This window comes from Aquarana catesbeiana, linkage group LG04 (assembly GCF_042186555.1).
Source record: "Aquarana catesbeiana isolate 2022-GZ linkage group LG04, ASM4218655v1, whole genome shotgun sequence".
Classification (NCBI taxonomy): Eukaryota; Metazoa; Chordata; class Amphibia; order Anura; family Ranidae; genus Aquarana; species Aquarana catesbeiana.
The window spans coordinates 274,771,667-274,785,819 of NC_133327.1; the positions used below are offsets into that span (position 1 = coordinate 274,771,667).

The window sequence follows — 14,153 nt, forward strand, 5'->3', positions numbered from 1 at the left end:
AAGGTGCTTCAGCAAAGTATTAGTTTAACCGCTTGCCGCCCGCCTACAGTGAAATGATGGAGGGACAGTGCGGCTCACGTTCTGGGTGGACGTCACATGACGGAGCCCAGAAAGGCTGCTCGGGGGCGCACAGCCTTAACCCGGCACTGGGGCTGCTTTTCCGGTCCCTTTTGGTTGTCCCGGTCGGGTTGGTGGAACGCACACCAGCCACGGAGGCTGGACGGGAGGCACCATCCAGCACAGCCAAGCCAACAGCCCCAGTGCCGGGTTAAGGCACTCATACATGTAAGCGGCCACTTGGCTCCTGTATTTGCTACTTCATTTTAAATAAATAGAATTACGCTATGGGTTTCCATTTTCTTTCTTATATATCCTATGTCTAATCCCCACGGAGGACAAGTTCCATACGTCTCCAGTATATGTAGCAGGCATTATCCTGCTAAAGCTTCGTTTGACTCACTTTTTAATTAAAGTAGTCAAATCTTTCTGGTAAGCAGAATATTGCCGCCCGCCTACAGTGAAATGATGGAGGGACAGTGCGGCTCATGTTCTGGGTGGACGTCACATGACGGAGCCCAGAAAGGCTGCTCGGGGGCGCACAGCCTTAACCCGGCACTGGGGCTGCTTTTCCGGTCCCTTTTGGTTGTCCCGGTCGGGTTGGTGGAACGCACATCAGCCACGGAGGCTGGACGGGAGGCACCATCCAGCACAGCCAAGCCAACAGCCCCAGTGCCGGGTTAAGGCACTCATACATGTAAGCGGCCACTTGGCTCCTGTATTTGCTACTTCATTTTAAATAAATAGAATTACGCTATGGGTTTCCATTTTCTTTCTTATATATCCTATGTCTAATCCCCACGGAGGACGAGTTCCATACGTCTCCAGTATATGTAGCAGGCATTATCCTGCAAAGGTTCGTTTGACTCACTTTTTAATTAAAGTAGTCAAATCTTTCTGGTAAGCAGAATATTTACTCAGAGCACGTGGGGTGTTTCTACAGTTTGTGGTAAGGGAAGGGAGTACTCACTTTTTGGAAGATTATCTGCACAGAAGATTCCCTTTGATCATTTGATTTGTTTTGGGACTACTTTTTCTTGGCTCATTGTCTAATTTATTGTTATGAGCACCTGTTTATATCACGTGAATGTAGCTTAATTGTTATTTAGTTCATTGCATCTTCTTTTTTTTTTTTTTTTTTCTTTTTTTTTTAAAGGTTAACTTTTTTATTGTTTTATAAACACAACAAATAGTTACACAGGTGTATAATCAGAGCGGACATTGCTTCAGTCATAGTGCAATACATTTATCAGGTATACATCATGAAACCGCATAAAAAGTGTGTCATCAATCAGCACAGTCTCCATTCAGGGTTCAGTCCCTAGTATTCCCAAATCCGTAATGTCCCTATTACCATCTGTATCCTAAGGGGCAGGTGGTATGGTACCCAGTTGACCCAGGAATTCCATATTTTAGAGAACTTTTTTGGGCACCCTCTAGCTTTGCATGTTAACTTATATAGTGCTATTGCTTGGTTGATAATGGTAAGCCAGAACTTTATAGTAGGTAGGGATTGAGGTTTCCAATGCATGGTTATCGTTTCTTTAGCGTAAAACATCACTATACGTATAAAGGATTGTACATTTTTGGTTAAATCTTCATCGTCAATGTATCCTAGCAGACATCTAAGAGGATTGCAAAAGTTAGGTATCTTAGCTACAGAGCTTATGAAGGCCGTAACTTCTGACCAGAACTTCCTTATCGGAGCACATTCCCACATTAGATAAAAGAATGTGCCATCAGGAGCATAAGGGAGAGGATGATCTCTTCAATCTACATAACAAACATGGTGTAAAATAGTATCTATATAGTAGTTTAGTCTGGTTCACCTTGTCCCTTGAGAAAATGACAAAGGGCATGTACAGGGGAAGAACCTCCACCCAGATCTCCTCCGTCAACTCAGGTATGTCAGAGCGCCATCTATGTTCAATAGTGGTAAGCCTATTCGTTGTGGAGTGGAGTAGAGTCTAATAGTAAGACAAAACTAGTGTGCTGTGGGAGGGATCATTCAGTGGGTGTTCAAGTAGGGAAGATCGCATCTCCATATATTTCGAAGACCAAATTATGCAGCAGCAGTGTGTCATATCTGTAGGTATTGAAAGTAGGCCGTGTGTGGGAGACCAAAGTCCCTTTGGAATTCCGCAAAAGAGCGGAACGTGTTATCTGCAAATAAGTGTGATATTGTTTTTCCCCTTTTTTGAACCAGTAGCCTCCATCAGTTCTTTGGTAAAATTCTGGTAGGCATGGGTTTCCCCATAGTAGGGCATTGGGAGAGTATACGGTATGGGTATTGGTGGTAACAGCTTAGAGATTCTGAAGATCCATAAAGCCATGACCAGGACATTTACCCCTTCTCTCCCCCTAAGCGACATATGGTGTACGAGGTTCTGAGGAGATTCATATGAGGTGAAAATAGCCGCCTCCAGGGCAGCAGCTGCATTGTTGGCCTCAGGATGAAACCACCAATGGGCGTGCGCCAGTTGTGGAGGTGATATAGTACGTTTGGAGACAGGGAAGTGCCAGGCCCCCTTCCAAAGTAGGTAGCAGTAGGGTGTGTTTAGCGATCCTCACCCCCCCCCCCCCCAGATGAAGTTGGTGATTACGGAGTCTATCTCTTTAAATTTTGCTTTGGTAATGTACATTGGTGAATTGCTCAGGACGTACAGGAATCATGGGAGATAGATCATTTTAAAAATATTTATTCTTCCTAACAGTGTAAGGGGGAGATTGTTCCATGTTTTCAGGATGTTTTTTAATCTGTTGATAAGGGGGTCTAAATTAATCTTGGCATAAGAGGAGATAGGGTGTTGTATCAAGACCCCGAGATATCGAAAGGTGTTAACTATTTGTAGTGGACACGCCGGAGGCAGTACTATTGGTGTCTCCTGGTCAATTTGAAACAAAAAGGATTTGTCCCAATTGACCCGGAACCCTGAAAAGTGGCCAAATCGCCGGAGGGGGAGTCCTCCAGATATATCAGCATATCATTTGCGTATAAGAATACCTTTTCCTCTAGACCCCCAATCGTCAGTCCCCTAACTTCCCCACTGGACTTTATTATTGCTGCAAGGGGCTCTATCGTCAGTGCAAATAGTAGTGGCGACAGAAGACATCCCTGTCTGGTGCCTCTCTTTATCAGGAAGGGGTCTGATATGGATGTGTTAACTCTCAGTCTAGCGATGGGTTTGGAATATAGGAGCTGCACCCACCTTATAAAAGGTCCAAACTTAGCCAGGACTTCAAAGAGATATGGCCATTCGACTGAGTCAAAGGCCTTGTGAGTATCTAAAGCCAGTACAGCTCGAGAGCCAGTCGTGTCATGAACTGCTTGTATATTGGTAAAGAGTCTGCGCAAATTAATAGAGGTCGATCGTCCAGGCATAAATCTAGTTTGGTCTGCCCCTATAATAGTTGTGATTACCGTATTCAGTCGTTGGGCAAGCACCTTGGCCAGGATTTTAACATCTGAGTTAATAAGCGAAATTGGTCTATAGGATTTGCAAAGGAGGTGATCTTTATGGGGTTTGGGAATCAGGACTATCAGTGCTTCCGACATGGAGGGCGGCAACTGTCCCATTTTAAGAGCAAAATTGTACATTCACAGCAATTGTGGGATCAATAGGTCCCGAAACTGCATGTACCACTCAATGGGAAATCCATCGAATTCTGGTGTTTTATGTCTGGCGAACGATTGTATAGCCTCCCCTATTTCTTCCGTCGTCAACGGAGCATCAAGTCTGGAGACCTGATGGTCCGTTTCGGAAGTGAAATGTCTGAGAGATAGTCATCTAGTTCCACTATTGTAAAGTGAGCTCTAGTAGCATAAAGCGTGGAGTAGAAAGCGACGAACGCTTTCATAATTTCATCGTTTTGCTCAACTATTGTGCCTGCTGAGTTTGTTATTCTAGGGATATTACATGGTTGATAATCTGGTTTGGCTAAATAGGCCAGTAGGCAGCTGTTTTTATCCCCAAATTCAAATATTCGTTGGTTCTGGTATAGCAGTTTTTTTTGTGTGTGTTCTAAAAATAATAGCACTAATTCCCTGGCCTTATGTCACCATGTTGCGTGTGTTTCGGAGGTAGGGGTTGTAGAATAAGTAGTTTCCACATCCCTTATGCCGTGTACACACGATCGGACTTCTCGTCAGAAAAAGATATGATGGCTTTTCCGATAGGGATTCCGCTCAAGTTTGCCTTGCATACACACGGTCACGCAAAAGTTCGCTGAACTTACGACCGTCAAGAACGCGGTGATTTACAACACTACGACGAGCCGAGAAAATTAAGTTCAATGCTTCCGAGCATGCGTCGAATTGTTTCGAGCATGCGTAGGAAGTTTGCGCGTCGGAATTGCCAAAGACGATCGCATTTTCGGATAGGAACTTTTTCCGACTGAAAAATTAAGAACATGCTCTCAATCTCTTGCTGGCTGGAATTCGGGCAGAAAAAGTCAGATGGCGCATACACACGGTCGCATTTTCCGACGAAAAACTCTCATCGGTCTTTTGCGGGCCGAAATTCTGATCGCGAGTACGCGGCATAAGTCCTCCTTCTGCGTCCATCAGTCCAGACTGCGACACCTTGCGGGCTTGCCCGATCGCTGCGGCAAACGAGCAGTGAGCAGTGGCCTTAAAGGCATCCCAGACCATAGGGACCAAAATGATTTCACGTCTGCCGAACTCTGGTCTATCATGGCCTGGTCTGCCAACCACAATGGGTTCAGTCTTCATACCCGGTACGAGGAGGGTGTGCCCAGGATGAGGTCCACCATCAAAGGTGAGTGGTCGGACATCGTTCTGGGGAGATATTTGACTCCAGCCACCAAGTGAAGCATATCTGATGAAACAAGGCAGAGATCTATACGTGATAATGTACCGTGAGAATCAGACTGGCATGAGTACATACACATGTTTCCATCTCCAGGCCTCCAACAGGTCAAATTGAGTTAGGAAAGATCCTAGGGGCGTGGGGGGTAGCGTAGAACATCTAAATCTATCCATAGAGTTGTCTAGAACTGTGTTGTAGTCCCCAGCTATTATTAAGGGGCCTTCAGCAATCTCCAGAATCATGTCCATCACCTTCTCAAAAATTTTTTGGGTAAAAGGTGGTGGGACATAGATGTTCGTCACTGTATAGGGTTTACCAAGAAGTTCCAGCACAAGGACTACCCTAGTCTCTCCTGCTAACAACAACGAGCAGGGGAGTCAGGATATCAAAAAAGAAAAAACATTTTTTTTTTGCGTGCGCTTGATGGGGTGTCATGATAGTCAGCGAGGAGGGGATCCCCGGTGCTGGTTCCTCTGTTCCAAAGGACCTAGTGTGTCTGCCCAGCGAGCTGCTTCTTTAGGATCAGTGAAGAAGTGAGCCTTGCCCTGGTGGATGACCCGCAGACGTGCTGGGTATAACATGCTGTATGGCAATTGAAGATCACGTAGTCGCCGTTTAATCTCTAAAAAAAGTGGCACGTTGCTTTTGAGTGGCTACTGAGAAGTCTGGGAAGATGGTGATGCCGTTGCCCTTAAAGAGCAGGTGACCTTTCTCTCTGGCTGCTCTGAGAATAGCTTCTCTGTCTCTGAAGTGCAGCAGTTTAATAAGCATGGCGCGTGGCGGTGCCCCAGGGGGTAGGGTGCGTAATGGAACCCTATGCGCTCTCTCAATGGCAAACAGTGCTGAAAAGGTATTGGCGCCAAATGTGGATGTCAGCCAGTGTTCCATGAACACTTCTGGAGCCTTGCCCTTTGAACCTTCTGGGAAGCCTAGGAAGCAAAGATTATTGCGTCTCAGGCGGTCCTCCATGTCTGTGAGCTTATCAGATGTGTAATCTTGGGCCTGGCGCAGCTCCCTGACAGAGCCCTGCAAGGGACGCGTTTCATCCTCTAAATCCCCTATGCGTTATTCAGCGTTTTGTACTCTGTGCCTCAAGTTCTGTACATCATACTTTAGAAAGGATAAATCAGTTTTAATAGAGTCCATCTGTGTGGTAGGGGAAGCATGGCTATGCTGTATAGCCTCTCCATGATTTGTGATAGAGAGGGCTCTGTAGGGCCTGTGGTTGTATTAGCAGCATGAAGGGAAGCTGGATCAGTGTCCTCTAGGGGGGAGAAAAGGAGGGGGTCTTCTGGGCTGCAGGCAGGGGTATGTTGTGACTCACCTTCCCACGATGTTGCTGTGCTTGCAGGGAGGTGGATGGATGGCTGAGTTTCAGTGGATGGAGCTGGCCAGCGCCATTTTGCTGCTGCTGGCATGGCAGTGCCGGTGGCGCAAATCCCTGGGCATCGTCCATGGCTGGGCCGTATTTGACCATCGCCTGGCATGCACAGAGGTCTTGGGGGTCTGTTAAGGCTGGAGAGGCCTTCGGATGGCGGTCAGGCTAGGAGGATTGCTTCAGGATCTAAGCGGCATGGATGGAGCAGAGATGCCTCACGTCCTCACATCCCGGTCATTGGCAATGCCCCGTCGTTCATTGCATTTTCAGCACACTTATGAATTATTCTGTGTTTTAAAAAACGTTTAGATTATCACTTATTATTATATAGCGCCCTCTTCATCTTTTCCAATCAGTGACCATTATTGATGCCAGTCACTGCTGCCTTTCAGTGCCTGTTCATCAGTGCTGCCTATCAATGCCCATCAGTGCTTCCCATCAGTGCCGCCTATCCGTGCCCACCAGTGAAACTTTTTCGAAATTTTCAGTCTTTTTTTTGTAAAACATAAAAACCCAGCAGTGATTAAATACCACCAAAAAAAGCTCTATTTGTGTAAAGAAAATTATAAAAATTTCATTTGGGTACAATATTGCATGACCGTGCAATTCAAAGTGTGACAGTGTTGAAATCTGAAAAATGGCCTGAAAGTGCCCTGTAGGCAAGTGGTTAAGGGTGTGCACACCTTTGCAACCATATTATTTACATTTTTTTATTTTTACTTCCTTCTACGGAAAAGAATTTAGTTTGGTGTTCAACTGAGTATTAGTTTATAGGTCACATTAAAGGTGGAAAAAGTTCTAAAATTATTTATATTTGTCTCATTTTTTTACATCACAGAAACTTGACATTTTAACAGGGGTGTGTAGACTTTTTATAGCCACTGTAAATACCTTTTCTCATCAGCAGTATATAGCAGTCTTGTGACTTCGATCAGTGTCTGGTTAAAGCTTGTAGGAGAAATTTTCATACTGCACTGGCTGTCCTATCGGGATGCAGGACACCTGACCCTCTGGACAGTGCTGATTGGACCTGTGCTGATCACATGCACTGTCCCAAGAAAAAAAAAAACTCTCTAGTAATGCACACCAAACTGAGCATGTGCAGCCTGACTCCACTAACACTGTCTTATCCGGACCTGTTTTGGAGTCAGTGGAAGAAGTCACACTACAAACAGTGCTTAAAGTGGAGTTCCACCCAAAAATGGAACTTCCACTTTTTGGATTCCTCCCCCCCTCCGGTGTCACATTTGGCACCTTTCAGGGGGGAGGAGGGAGCAGATACCTGTCTAATACAGGCATTTGCTCCCACTTCCTGGCATAGCTCACCGCGGAGCTTGCGGTGACCTACGCCACTTCCGGCGCCCACACTCTCCTCCACCGCTGTATTCTGTGAGGCGCATGCACAATAGGGAACCAGGAAGTGAAGCCGCACGGCTTCATTTCCTTATTCCCTTACCGAGGATGGCAGCGGCAGCAGCCGAGAGCCAAAGGACGGATCAGCTTTGGCTACCGACATCGCGGGCTCCCTGGACAGGTTAGTGTCCATATATTAAAAGTCAGCAGCTGCAGTATTTGTAGCTGCTGGCTTTTAATATTTTTTTTTCAGCGAACCTCCGCTTTAATCATAGCTATGATTAAGCACTGTTTGTAGTGTGAAACGCGTCAACTCTTCTGTCCGTTCTGCTGTGGCATGTATTTTTTGACTTTTACTGAATAAAGGCAACACATTTTCTTGAGTGCGGCTGTCCAGGACTTTTCTCAAATCCATTGCTATATGCATTTCCGTCACCTGTGTCTTCCAATTTAGAGGAGAGGTTCATTCCTAACTGACCTGCCTGGATCGGTGATATTTCTTTCCCTGCAGTACTACATGGCCAGAAGAGCCCCAGATAACATAATCACCGGGAACATCCCACATCCATGCACAGGCGGACGTTACACTTACGAATGCAGTGTTCTGACCGGAAGTTACACTTACAAATGCAGTGTTGCGACTTATGAATAACTTCGACTTACGAACAAACCTACAGTCTCTATTGTGTTCGTAACTCGGGGACTTCCTGTATAACAAGCATGCTTTACTGCATATACAGGCTGATTTTACTGTTGTGGGTTTAGTAACACTTTAGGGCCTGATTCACTCCTATGCAGGTTGCAGTTTGCATATTCCAGGTGCATTTTGCGTTTTTCAATTCACGTTTTTGATTTATTAAAGCTTATGGAACCCAAGACCAGAAACGAATCCCTGGCTCTTTCCATAAAATGCACATATGTAGTGTGTCTCTGCAAAACTGAAAATGCACAAAAAAAATGCATAGTGTGAACCAGGCCTAAGTCTTTATCAGAGAAATATAATCTAGTGAAAGGTGCTAACACTCAGGCAAAATTAGGAGGTTTGCATTGGCAATAAGGCCCCTTGCACATGGGGCAGTCTAGGTGCAGTGCATCCCTCCCAGAGTTTTAGTACACCTGGGTGGGATGGGTACATCGCCCATCCGCACTGCCCGAAGCCAATTACAGTCTGGCTGTGACTGGATGGGATTGAATGCTGTACTGAGTGGTACCCACACTAAAATACCAGGAGGTACTCACATCTAGATGACCCCATGTGCAGGGGGCCTAATTGACTGACAAAAATGTACTCTGCTATAATGGATGATGTTATACAAGCACTACAATATCATACAACTGCTTCAAATTAATAAGATGCAATTGATGAATGTCAGATTTGGGAATTTTAGAGATAAGTGAAGATCTCCTAAGAAGCAATAGAGAGCTGTTGGCCATTAGAAGTGCCTGCTGGTCCAGTGATTCATGTAAAAAAATACCTGTGCTTTAAAAAAGGAAAGCAGAACCATTTGGAGAAAAAGCGCATCTGTAGTATTTTTGGCTGTGATCTTCATCACTGTTGGGGGTTCAGAACTGACAAGCACCGAGGGGGGGGGGGGGGCGTGAGAACTGATAGGCACCGAGGGGGGGGGGGGGGGGGGACGCGAGAACTGGCAGGCACCGAGGGGGGGGGGGACGCGAGAACTGGCAGGCACCGAGGGGGGGGACGCGAGAACTGGCAGGCACCGAGGGGGGGGGGGGACGCGAGAACTGGCAGGCAGCGGGAGGTGGGGACGCGAGAACTGACAGGCAGCGGGAGGTGGGGACGCGAGAACTGACAGGCAGCGGGAGGTGGGGACGCGAGAACTGACAGGCAGCGGGAGGTGGGGACGCGAGAACTGACAGGCAGCGGGAGGTGGGGACGCGAGAACTGACAGGCAGCGGGAGGTGGGGACGCGAGAACTGACAGGCAGCGGGAGGTGGGGACGCGAGAACTGACAGGCAGCGGGAGGTGGGGACGCGAGAACTGACAAGCAGCGGGAGGTGGGGACGCGAGAACTGACAGGCAGCGGGAGGTGGGGACGCGAGAACTGACAGGCAGCGGGAGGTGAGAACTTATAAATATAAAAATAGTGCTTGCAAACACAATAAGTGAAAATGAGAATATATAAAAATATAAATGGTAAAACAAAACAAAGTCCAAAGTAAGTGACTGAAGGTGCTCCAATCCAAAGTGAAGGGAAAAGGTGCTTCAGAAAATTCAGGTGCAAAACACCCCCTCATGTATCCCCACTCACCAGATCAAAACGACCCCCAGCTTTTCAGTCTGGTGGGTCACTTAAGGCTTGGTATGGATGTCTTAGAGTGGCGGGTAAGAAGTCAGGTCATCAGATCCAGGATTCCTTGGTGAAGTTACTCAGCCAGACAAACAAGTACCTATGCTCAGTAATATACGATGGATAACGCAGGGGCGCCTAAAAAGATGTTGTGGTAATGAGGTCAGTCTTGCACTGGAATGCCTTAATTGGACACTTCTGAAGCTCCGCCCAGCCTCTGACCATGGTAAAAATTTGGACAGGGTAAGCACTGGAGGTGAGAACTGACTGGCAGTGGGAGGTGAGAACTGAAATAACAAAAAAAAAAAAAAATGCAAAACACAATTACATTTCTTTTTAAATGCAACCAGTACAACTACCTGAGGTGCCACTGTAAAGGATGTTCAGGGTCCTTTTTTTTTTTTTTTGCTGTGTATTTAGCTCTCATAGAGCATAGAGGCATTAGAACACCTGTCAGGATTATTTGTTGCAGTCTGTGCACCTGTTAGGGAGATTCACTCTCTCTTTTTGTCCTGTTTACCCTTATCACCGAGAGTGAAAAAAAGAGAATCCCAAATTTGGGTGGTCACCAGAATGGGAATAGAAAGGAAATCTTCTAATGGGGACATTAGTTTTGTCCCCCTGGTGTCTGCCAGGGATTTCCTGTTTTGGATATGGGACAGGAAGTGTAGGGAAATCCCCTCAATGAGACACAGATGGCAAAAAACAAGACGAAACCCTGACACGGGTTACAGCCTTCCCCTACTCTGCCCAAAATGAAAATACAAGGTTTTGGCATCAGTTCTACTTTAAGAACTCAGCTTGGACTAACATGGCCCACCATGCTCTTCAAAGAAGTAGCAGAATCTTGCACCATGAAATAATCAGGTAAAAGGCCACACAAGCATACACCAGTCCGAAGGATATGCTTTTCTACACAGAGATGCAAAGGTGTTCCATGCAGGCCATCCCATTCATATCAATTGGGATGCAGCAGCTACACCGAAACACCCGCTGCTCCCAATTTGACAACCGCGTGGGTTGCACTGAGCGCACTCTGCCTGCGTTTCTTGGGGCCATGCATAGGGTTGCCACCTCATCCCTTTAAACCCAAACACATATGAATTACCCAGGTCCTGAGGCTAATTTAATGCAGATAAGGCACCAAGTGGGTTTAATTACCACCTTAATTAGCCACAGAATCTGTGTAATTAATATGCGTTTGGGTTTAAAAAGATGAGGTGGCAGCCTTAGCCATGCACCCACAGAGCTCTCAATTGGGAGCAGCAGCTGTGTCACAATTGATGTGAACGGGACTACCTGCATAGGGATGCATGGAACACATGTGCATCCCCATACAGGCAAATAAGGATGAGCTCAGGCGTGTTGGCAAGCCAGGAAGTCGGCTCTGCACAGCGCTAATCACAAGCAGTGAGACATTTCCCGATCTCTGCAGCCATGCATCGGGACAATGTCTCACTGCCTGTGATTAGCGCAGTGCAGTGCCGACTTCCTCTGCGGTTTGCGAACATGTCTAAGCTCATCCTCACAGGCAAACATGGCCTCACACTTTGGTATGCTGTAATACACCTGTGTGAACTAGGCCTAATTATCTTGCACCATGCAATTACCTGGTCCAACAAGAAATTAAGGTTATTGTAAATGTATTAGGGCCACACACCATAAATATAGGAGCTTTGAATAACAATAATTAAATATAAAAAAAAATATAAAAGTGCAGACATTTTTGAAGACTGTGTGTGTGTGTATGTATATATATATATATATATATATATATATATATATATATATATATATATATATATATATATATATATATATATATATATATATATACACACACATACATATACACACATATACACACACACACTAAGGATGAGCTCCGGCGTGTTCGCATGCTGCACGTGCCAGGCCCGCCAGGAATTCGGCACTGCACAGCGCTAATCAGAAGCAGTGAGACATTTCGATGTGTGGCTGCAGAGATCGGGAAATGTCTCACTGCCTGTGATTAGCGCAGGGCATTGCCAACCTCCTGGTGGGCTCGACACGTGCAGCATGCGAACACGCCGGAGCTCATCCTTATACACACACGAGAGGTCTTCAAAAAGTTTCCGCACTTTTATATTTTCGTTGGAAATTGTGAAGGTGTGAGTCAGGGCTGGTGCAAGGATTTTTGACACCCTAGGCGAAACCTCATTTTGCCGCCCCCCTGCTGACTCCGCCCCCTTTTCCCTGCCCATGTAAATTGCACCTTTTTAATAAAACGCCCATCAAATACAGCCTCACCAGCACCCATCAAATGCAGCCTCACCAGCCCCCATCAAATGCAGCCTCACCAGCGCCCATCAAATGTAGCCTCACCAGCGCCCATCAAATGTAGCCTCACCAGCGCCCATCAAATGTAGCCTCACCAGCGCCATCAAATGCAGCCCCACCCAGCGCCCATCAAATGTAGCCTCACCAGCGCCCATCAAATGTAGTCTCACCAGCGTCCATCAAATGCAGCCTCACCAGCGCCCATCAAATGTAACCTCACCAGCACCCATCAAATGTAACCTCACCAGCGCCCATCAAATGTAGCCTCACCAGCGCCCATCAAATGTATCCTCACCAGCACCCATCAAATGCAGCCTACCAGCGCCCTTCAATACAGCCTTCCAGTGCCCATCAATGAATGTTTGCTTGCTGGAGTCGGGACACAGACACAGTCCTCCACCACTGCTGCACCTCTGACACTATGTGTGAACGGAGCTGCGGCTGCCTGCTGATGCTGAGACTTAGTTGCTTGCTGCAGAGAGAAGAGAGTAGGAAAACCAGTGGCCGGGTGCCCCCTAGGCAGCAGGGCGCCCTAGGCGGCCGCCTAGTTGTAGCACCGGCCCTGGTGTGAGTAGTAATTGGTCATGTCTGAGAGTGTCATGTGACTGGGGAAAAAGCATCGCAAAGGAAGGAACTACATTGAAAAGTGATATAGCTTGTTTTTGAAACTCTTAATAAAAAAAAAAAAAAAAAAGGGAGTTAAAAAATTGTGCGGACATTTTTTGAAGAACCCTCGTATTTAAAAAGCCATTCATTCCTACGTTTCATAACAATACCAATGACAGTGCAATTTCCTACTGCATACTACACACCCATAGGAAAACAAATCCAACGCATGACTTATCTGTGTGCAAAGAGCAATTATTATGTAGTAAGCCGTAGCAACCAGACATCACTTTAGTACACTAAGGACAGCACAATCAGGTTTTTCTGCACACACCGCCATATCAAATTCCAACACACACGTCCACCATTCACAGGTAATCACACTAATCCTGTGTCATGGTCATTTAGTGGGGCAGTTTTTAATCTCTATTTCTAAATAATCATTCCAGGTAAGATAAGATCTGCCTGGATAAAGAAGTGGATAACATCAGATGGGGTCATTGACAAGGAGGACTGTAGCTGGGACCAGACTAAACAAAAGAAAGTACATTTCATCTTACTGTCATTATCTGCCTGGGGATCCATGTGCTCTGCCTCCATTATTAAGAGATTTTATTTTTCTTTATCATCTTGAATGATATCTCCAGCCTCTTCTACAATGCATGCAACTTTAGCACAAGCAATACTTGTTACTGTTTATTAGCACCTTGCATCGCCCCCTCTATCTAATATATGATAGTTCCTGTACAGCGTGCCTGCACAGCTCTGATCACCCCATGTAAACAATCCCTGCACTGTGTGTTCCATCTGATTCCTGGATGATGCTGGCTCCTCCCACTTCCCTGCTGCCCTTCAGTCTCAAGTCTCAGCCTTGGCTTACTTGTTTGTACAAAGACAGCTTTATTGGGCGTGTGATAAAGACATAGTGTCTAGGATGTATTTTGAACAGGTTCTATGCAGACCTGCAGCAGGCTTGTAAATAGTAGTTGGAGCAGCTGCACAGAGATAGCTACATCTGAGTTTACACTAAATACAATTGTGTAGCAGATAGAAGTGTCACTAAACCCAGAGCTTCCTGTGTCAAAAAAAGAAATGACGGCACACAGCAATTTTTTAATTTTATTTTTAGTATACACTATAGGATAACAGACCTGGGACACCTTTGGGGGCTCCAAAGAGAATACTAATGCGGCTTACACAGTTTTTTTTAGTGGAGTATACACTATAGGATTGTAAAAGACCTAAGACCCCTTTGAGTGCCTCAAGGAGAGTAGTAATGCAGTGTGCTAGGTGCACCAC

The 14,153-nt window shown here is 46.0% G+C and overlaps 1 protein-coding gene across 5 annotated transcripts in view; it reads right to left on the bottom strand.

The window, feature by feature from the left end:
* LOC141139954 (major facilitator superfamily domain-containing protein 8-like) overlaps positions 1–13,715 on the bottom strand; it is a 91,939-nt gene extending 78,224 nt beyond the window's left edge. For all 5 annotated transcript variants that reach the window (XM_073626600.1, XM_073626603.1, XM_073626599.1 and 2 more), the window contains exon 1: positions 13,415–13,715. In XM_073626600.1, the coding sequence (XP_073482701.1) occupies positions 13,415–13,454 (40 nt within the window). In that variant the 5' untranslated portion in view covers positions 13,455–13,715. The remainder of the gene's footprint in view (positions 1–13,414) is intronic.
* Positions 13,716–14,153: the final 438 nt, after the last annotated feature.